Source organism: Cervus canadensis, chromosome 15 (genome assembly GCF_019320065.1).
Source record: "Cervus canadensis isolate Bull #8, Minnesota chromosome 15, ASM1932006v1, whole genome shotgun sequence".
Classification (NCBI taxonomy): domain Eukaryota; kingdom Metazoa; phylum Chordata; class Mammalia; order Artiodactyla; family Cervidae; genus Cervus; species Cervus canadensis.
Window position 1 is genome coordinate 24696835 of NC_057400.1, and position 7989 is coordinate 24704823.

Sequence of the window (7989 nt, forward strand, 5' to 3'; positions counted from 1 at the left end):
CAGTTGAGAGGTTTTTGAAGTTCTAAAACTGTCATGAGCTTTTAAGTTTTCATTTTTTAAGGAAAAAGTAATGACTTTGGAGGCGTGTTAATACTAGTGAGCACCACCTTATTCACATCTAGAGTATAAGCTCAAATTAAAAGGGGACTATAAAGTGACCAGTCTCTTGAAGGAAACTTAAAGTGGCTTGGCTGTGGTTCGGGGAGATATAACCTGATATAATTAAGACAACCGCAAATGGCTTTTCTGGGCTCTGAGTCTGAACTGTAAGCTTAATCACTCTTTGGAATCACTTTTGGGCAGAAATCTGAAAATTATCCTCTCCTCCAAATAACAGCAGGTTATAAAGGTTTCTGGAATGTGAAAGAACTTGAAGAGGGGAACAAAATAAAAATCAGCTGCTATCATCTGAAAAAACTTAAACTACAGTTTACCCTCATAAAGCAAAGGAAGGGTGGCATCTCTCTCTCTTTTTTTAAAACACAGAATATCACTCAATTTATAAATAAAAATAAATGAAAAATTGGGTGGGAATGAAAACCTACTGTTAGTCCTGATAGTATATATTTTATACAACTACCCCATTTGTACTTTTGTGCTATTTTCAATACTGGTAACAAGGGGGTGAACAGAAATTTTCCTCTAAAGCATTTTAAAATCTAATGATCAAAGGCTTTCTAAAAGCATAAGGTACTGATCTCAAATAATTGTTGGGAATTTTCAGTAAGTAAATTCCCATTGTCAAAATGAGACCAAAAAAAATATAACTTCCCGGTATGAGACTTACTTGGGTTGTAAAAGGAAGCACTATGTTACTGTTAGAAGTTAATCCTTGGCTGATTACTTTATGATTATTTCTAGAATCTTGTGTTCAAGAGTCATAAAAGAGCTCCCTATTACAGATGAAGTGAAACCTACTTTATCTCTGTGGCAAGTGTGTGGCTGCTGGGTGTAACCTACTTAGAAAGGGACGTGTCCTGTAAGTACAAGAAACCTGCAGTCCAATGGCTGAGCCTAGTGGCAAACTTTTTAAGAAATGGCTTTAGATTTTTAAAAAATTCAGAACAGGGTTTTAAGTTTTAAAAACCATTAAGAAATGTGATTTCTGCATGCATTTCCCTAAATATCTTAAGTAAAATGTCTGTGTGAGAGAGAGAGGGAGCACACTTGCATGCGCATGAGGAATTTAAACATTTCAAGTCTGAAACCATTTCAGGTGAGAAGTCATGGGCATGGAGTTTTGCAGCAGAGAGAGTCACTTTAAGAAAAAAAAGGTATCAAATTCTGTTTCTGCTTTTCAGTTACTAGCATTCTGTTTCAAATCCTGCTTCAAGTTGTAGCCCCCAAACTCTCACTCATATTGAAAGTATAATGTCTCATGTGAGAAAAAAGCCAAGTGTTAGTAGCCTTATACTAGTCATTAAATTTCTAAGTGTGAATCCATATGAAAAATCTTATCCTAAAGTGAACTCTACATGATAAGTAGTTGAGATGATTTTAAAATGTAAACTTTTAACAACAGAAAAAAAGAGTAAGGTGTAAAAATATAAAAGGAGCAAATTAAAGAATTCAGTGACTTTCTATCCTTTTAGATCTTAGAAGCATATGTTTTTAAAAGCAAAACAGCACTGTCCAATGGAATAAATTTAAAAAGAAAACCTCAATACTCTCTGTATAATATACACAAAAGTCTCTTCCATTGCCTAAGAAAAGTACAAAGCTGCCTTGGGGAAAATAATTCTCTGATATTTAGTGAGGGCGAATGTTACCTGAAATGTGAATATTTATAAAACATAAGGTAAAAAAAAATAGTGTAATGTATTAAATCTTGATGATAAAGTTATAGCTGGCATTCCTTTTCTGTTTTAGCTCTAAATCTTATTACAACCACCCAATTAGATCTGTGGTCCTTGTGATTTTTATCAGTTTGTCCTGGTACTGCGTTATAAAGCTCTTGATTATTTCTAATCCCTGGGCTAACTTATTCATTTTTGAGATTAATTTTTGGATACAATGTCATCAAGATCTATGAATGAGGATATATATCAATGTGTATAATAGATTTATAAGAAAAAAATCCATGCTAAAAAGTACATAAAATGAATAACATATAGAAATTCTTATAAACACTTATGCATAAAACACTAATTTCTTAAACTGAGTTGGACCATTTTAGGGTGCATGGACTAGTAATATATGTAAACCAGAGTAACATGAACAAACATTTAAGGTATATGCTGTTTTTTAAGCTATAGGAAGAACAATTTGGTATATTAATCGCGTACCACTAAGTTGACATTCCTTCAGAGTTTTTCCAGAAGCTCTTGGTAAAAGAAATAATTAGAGCTATGCTATGGCAATAGCCATATTAAAATATCTCAGTTGGAGATGTGTTTTTTATTGTAACTCTAAGCAACCTGTTGCAGTAACTTTTGAAATGATTAAAGATTTGCAGATTCAAAATAACAGGAATGATAATGCCTACCTGGAAGCAAAGTTAAAAATGGATAAATTCTGATGTTGGAAATACAGTTAAAAATGCTTCACCATTCTCACCATGAGATAAAAACATTTTTTCTCCCGGTTTTTTTTTTTTTGTTGTTGGTACCTCTGTGAGATGATGGGTGATAACTAAAACTTGTGGTGGTAATCATTAATCATTTGAAAGCATACGTCCATCACTATGTGGCACACCTCACACATATACAGTGCAGTAAGTCAATTATATCTCAATAAAACTGAAAAAAAAATTGCCCAAAAATTCACCAGAAGGAAAAAAAAAATATTCCGATGGTAAACTCACTAAAAAATAGCTTTGTGTCATATGTAGAAGATGAACCTATTTGTATTAATACATATTATTCTATTTCTTCAATTTCATAATCTGTATATTTTGACAGTCTGTTACGTGGGAAACTACTAAATTAACATTTTACCCAAACAAGACCATGACTGAACTTTCAAAATGAGGAAATCTGATGTAAACCTTAGAAGACTGTTTTCTCTTTGAAGCTTCCTACGAATACGATACAATCGTATTGACTGAGGAGTAATACTGAAGCCTGGAATTGTTCAGTCAGCATTTTAAACTATTATGAGCTACCTTCTGAACCATTGCCAAGTTAATAGACAATGAAAGATAATGAGCTTGAAATTGGGTGTTAAATTGCATTTTTGGTTCTCCCTTTTTCTTGAAGTTTAACTGTTTCCTGCAGAAACAAAGTCATGTTTTGATGTATCACTATGTAAATATGTATGTATCTGAGGCCATGATAAGGGAAAGGAGAGGAAAAAAGGCATCGGGCTGTATTTCATGTAGAAAGGATATATATTAACATAGGAAAATTAAAATATGCTGGATTATAAAACTGCTAGCTTGTAAAGTATACTAAATTTATGTAAAATGAAGATGCTACATTCAAAGAATATAAAAAGGTATATTACTCATGGCCTAGAGCCACCTTCACAACTCGTAAAGCTGATTTATCCCAGTTCAATTACTTGGACTTTTAGGAGAGTCTCTCTGTTGTTATTCCAACAATGTAAAATTCTTCATTCAAACAAGGAAAAAAAAAAAAATAACGAATGAAGGGACTGAATGATGATGCTATTTAAACTCTTTTCCTTTTGCCTCTGTCATTCAGAGAGGAGACTGACAGTTGAATTCTAAACTAACTGAGGGTTTTTATGTAATTTTACTGAACTAGACAAAGGAAACATTTGATTCTCAAAATCATCTTTAAAGTATTTAAAAAATGAACACCAAATTTCACAAATGTCATTCACCTGAATTTTTGAGGACTGAAGATTTCATTACGATGGGAAGAAAGGCTTATCCTCATTAGTTTAATTGTAGAATCTTTCCTTTTACTTCCTTTTAAACTAATGAGTTACATTAATCCAGGTTCATTTTTATAAGCCTCTTGGGGCTAAATGTAAAGGACAGTCATCTTAGAAAACAATAAATTTAAAAAAAAGCATGTACCATGCATTAAGTGCACGTATTTCATAAGACCTAGGTTAATACAACTGGCTTCTAGTTTAATTAATCCTTGTTAGTGTAACAACTAATATCCCTCCCTAGCATGTTTCCTTTAAACATTAGTATGTTAATTAAATGTTTTTTTTTTTTTAAGATTTTTCTTTGTACTTCAATATGGTATTTATACCACGTAAATCTCTTCTCAATAACTACCTTATAGAGATGTTTTCTTGTAATATCTGGTCTCTTGCAGAAATTCTGGAGCCTTTTTGAAAGCTGTTCAGGTGTAGAATACAGATATTCAGCTGCAGGAAAAACAGATACATTTTTAATGAAACAAAAACCTCAAAGCACACACCCGATATTAGTCACTTTACTAATTAAAAATGCATATTGCTCTGTGCCGCCTCGTGTTTTACATTATTTAAGCATGATTTTATAAGGTTACCTCAGCTCACAAGGATGTTTAATGCTAAATAAGACTGTGTAGTTGTGCTGTTTAGACATCTCCTTTGGGTGATTAAAATACATTATTCTAATGTAACACAATGCATATGTGATATATTTAGTGATGAGAATTTTTTCAAAGAACAAGTACGATAGCCGTATGTACTCTGTACAACAGTTGCATATTATTAACTAGTCAATTGTTGAAATAATTTGGTGTGACTTTCAGTCCTCAATTTTTCTCTGCGTATATCATTAAAAAAAAAAAAATCTGTAAGCAATTGCAGCAATGCTGACCTGCTTATAAAAATCCATCATTATGGGATGTGTATGCTAACAATGAAGAATGCTATTTGAAAACTTGCTTTTTTGTTATCTTAAAAGAACAGATGGTAAATATAAGCTTACTCTAATGTATTAAAACACATAAAATTTTCCTTAACACTAACATGTTGACTTGCCAAATAAACAATTGCTCCTGCCTAAGTTTATTTTCAAACTTTCTAATTTAGCATGAATCATGTAGTAAATTTCAACAAAGACAAAAGTACATTAAAGCAGCTACCTGGAAATATTTCGGGATAAACCAAATCTTTGGGACAAAGCGGGTAACACCCACAATACACAGCTTCCAACCTAGAGAAAATTTAGAAAGAGGATAAAAATATATTAAAAAGACATTCTAGCTAGAAAGTGGTTTTGTTTGCTAAGTTAACAGTATGAGCCCAGAGTTAGCTGGGATGAAAAAACATGGTCGGCAGTGCAATCCTAAAAGCCAAAGTTGCTCTTTTAAAAGATTTTATTGATCATATATGAATTTCATAGAACAGAACCAACAGCATATGTTTTGTTCACTGAATTAATCAAAGCGCAGCTCTGCATTTTTTTTTTGTTGTTTTTAAAATACTGTTTAACACATTTTATAATCAGCAGATAAACACATGTAACAACATGGTTAAGTTATGGACAGCTTTTCTTAATAATGCTGCAAAGCCCCAGAATGTTCATTTTTCAAAATGTTTAAATAAAACAGCAAATACTTAACTTTAACACCCTAGACGTAGAAATCATCGAGGCACTTTAAAAAACATTGGAAAAAAAATTTACAATCTGTTGTGATGGGTCATTTTCATTTTAAGTTAAAGCTTCAAAATAGTTTGTTATTAGGCAGGATGTAAAACTATTTCCCTGTTTGACTGAGAAACTCTCATTAAGATTACCTTAATGAGTATTTTGCTTTCTTGACTGGAAAGTCAGCTCAGTTTCCATTTTATCCAAAAAAGAATACTCTTATTATTAAACAAAGAAACAAGAAAGTTTCACTCTGTGAGAGGATTTCCCTAAGGACCAACTATAGGAAGTTTTTCTTCATGTCCCAGCGGTAAGGGTTAAGTAGAAGAAAGGTATTGCTCTTCAGGGTTTGTGTTAGTCCTGCATAATGGCTATTGATCTGACATATAATAAACCTTAAAGATACCACTGTAATTTCTGTTGGCTAGGAATTATGCAGTGAAATTCAAAACACTCTTTAAAATATGTTTATTTTATGAGAAACTTTGAATTGCATCCAAAATGTTGACCAAAGGCGGAATTTTATTTTGAACTGCAGATTTTTTTCAACCCAAGAATAGTTTGAAGTTATGTCAATGTTTACCTTGTTTATTTACAGTGACAAAGTACATGCAATTTAAGCTGTTTTTAAGTGGGTGATGTTTTCCCTATTTTATAACTGAAATTAGTTTAAATGAAAAGTATTTACTTTGAGCTGCAAAGTTTGGAAAAATACTGTGTTCAAAGTTCTGCTTGAGAACTGCTAGCAGTTTTAAGATAACACAGTGGAAAGGGATAGGTTCTAGTTACTAACGATTAATTTCAAAATCCAAACTAACATCTAATATTTATTTTCTTTACATACGTAGGTTATGTGTAGAAATTCTTATCGTAAGCACAGCTATAAACTCTATAAACTGCACTGTGACTGCATTATAAAACATTCACAAAAGTTCTGAGCACATAAACTGGGGATATTCTTTATGAACCAAAAGAAAATATGCACTTTATCTGAAGACACTCAGTTTTAAAACGCTGTGCCAATCGAAAAGCAAATACATACGAACATTCTCTTATAATTACATAAAATCAAAAGAGTGAAGTCACAGGCATTTCAGAAAGTGCACATGTTATCTGCTTTTTAATAATGGATTTGAATTAGAGTGTTCTGTTCCCCGAAAGAAAACTGCAGGCCAAGTTACATTTTGAGTCATCATATGAGCATGTACTCTGCCATTTCCAAAAAACCGCTGCTAATTAAAATACAGTGAGAGAGGAATGACATTATTTGATTTAGGAAGAAAAAATTTTCAAACTTAGGTTCCACCTTTTGTTTGTAAATTACCTTATTCGTGGCTTTATTTCATCAAGAATAAATACAACAACTACTTTTGGGTATAATTTTGACTTCTAAAATATTACACCTTATTATACACGTTATTTATATCAGGACTGTGTACTAAAATATATTAAATTTGTCACAATATTTTAAAAGAAATTTATAAAATTCCTTCTCGTAAGTTTCCCATATTTTGCTATTTTGAAGAAAATTATCATCTCATGATAATACAATTATTCATCATTTCAATTCTTATGCACTACCAGTTAAATAATAAATAGGGTTCCAATTGATCTATTGTTAAAATGACTAGCAAATGACCTTTTTATTCCAATTAACAAATCATCTGCTAAATCTATGAATCTTAATATTCAGATCTATTCACTTCAATTCATACAATTTATCTGCAAATAGTTGTTGGGCTTTTGATTCTAAATATAATTAGCTGATAATTTTGCTTGGCTGAATTACTTTTCTGGAGGGCCTGCAAAGGCTCTCAGTCGCATTATCTAGCAATAATGAATCTGATAGGTGAAATTTTTTACTGTAATGAGGATGAGACACAGTTGTGACACCTGAGTCTACTAATAACAGAAGACTGCTAATTATCGACAGCACTTTTTTGTGTGATGCAAGGAGAAAAAAAATCCCTCATTATTAAAAAATAAAAAGTTACAATTATAAGTGACACCGGAGGAGAGTAAATAAAATGGAGTGATTAAAACATTGCTGCTTTAAGGGTGTTTTTAATTAAGTGGAAATGCTAATGTTGTCATACTTAGCAGATGGGATTAAAATTAGTTATTGTAAGTAACTCATATTTTATGTTATGGTTTCCACAGCATGTCTACAAGATCTAAGAAAGTGATACATTCCATAAGACATTTTAAAAATGAAATTCTCATACTCTTTACAACTCATAATAATGAACATCATGAATAAACTATTGAAAAAAATCCTGCCAAGGATTTTACCATAGTGACTTAACTAGCAAGGAATGTAGCCATAATGTACTGGACTGCTACAGTCTCACTGATGGTATGTCTTTTGCTTTGCTGATTGTTGCATTCCCTATTTCATTCACACTCAACAAAAACAAAAGTTTGGTACGTGGGCATGTAGCCAACATCAAATGTGGTGTCAAGAAGGTAGGGCCTGGATACAAGGAAAG

At 32.0% G+C, this 7989-nt stretch overlaps 1 protein-coding gene across 10 annotated transcripts in view; it reads right to left on the reverse strand.

Moving 5' to 3' along the window:
- Positions 1 to 7989, reverse strand: part of GTDC1 (glycosyltransferase like domain containing 1) — a 453404-nt gene that overhangs the window by 42561 nt on the left and 402854 nt on the right. For all 10 annotated transcript variants that reach the window (XR_006273214.1, XR_006273212.1, XR_006273215.1 and 7 more), the window contains 2 exons: positions 4995 to 5065; positions 4196 to 4287 (listed from right to left, as the gene is read on the reverse strand). Coding sequence is in view for 6 of the 10 variants with exons in the window: in XM_043488224.1 (XP_043344159.1) it covers positions 4196 to 4287; positions 4995 to 5065 (163 nt within the window). In the remaining 4 variants the exon portion in view is untranslated. The remainder of the gene's footprint in view (positions 1 to 4195; positions 4288 to 4994; positions 5066 to 7989) is intronic.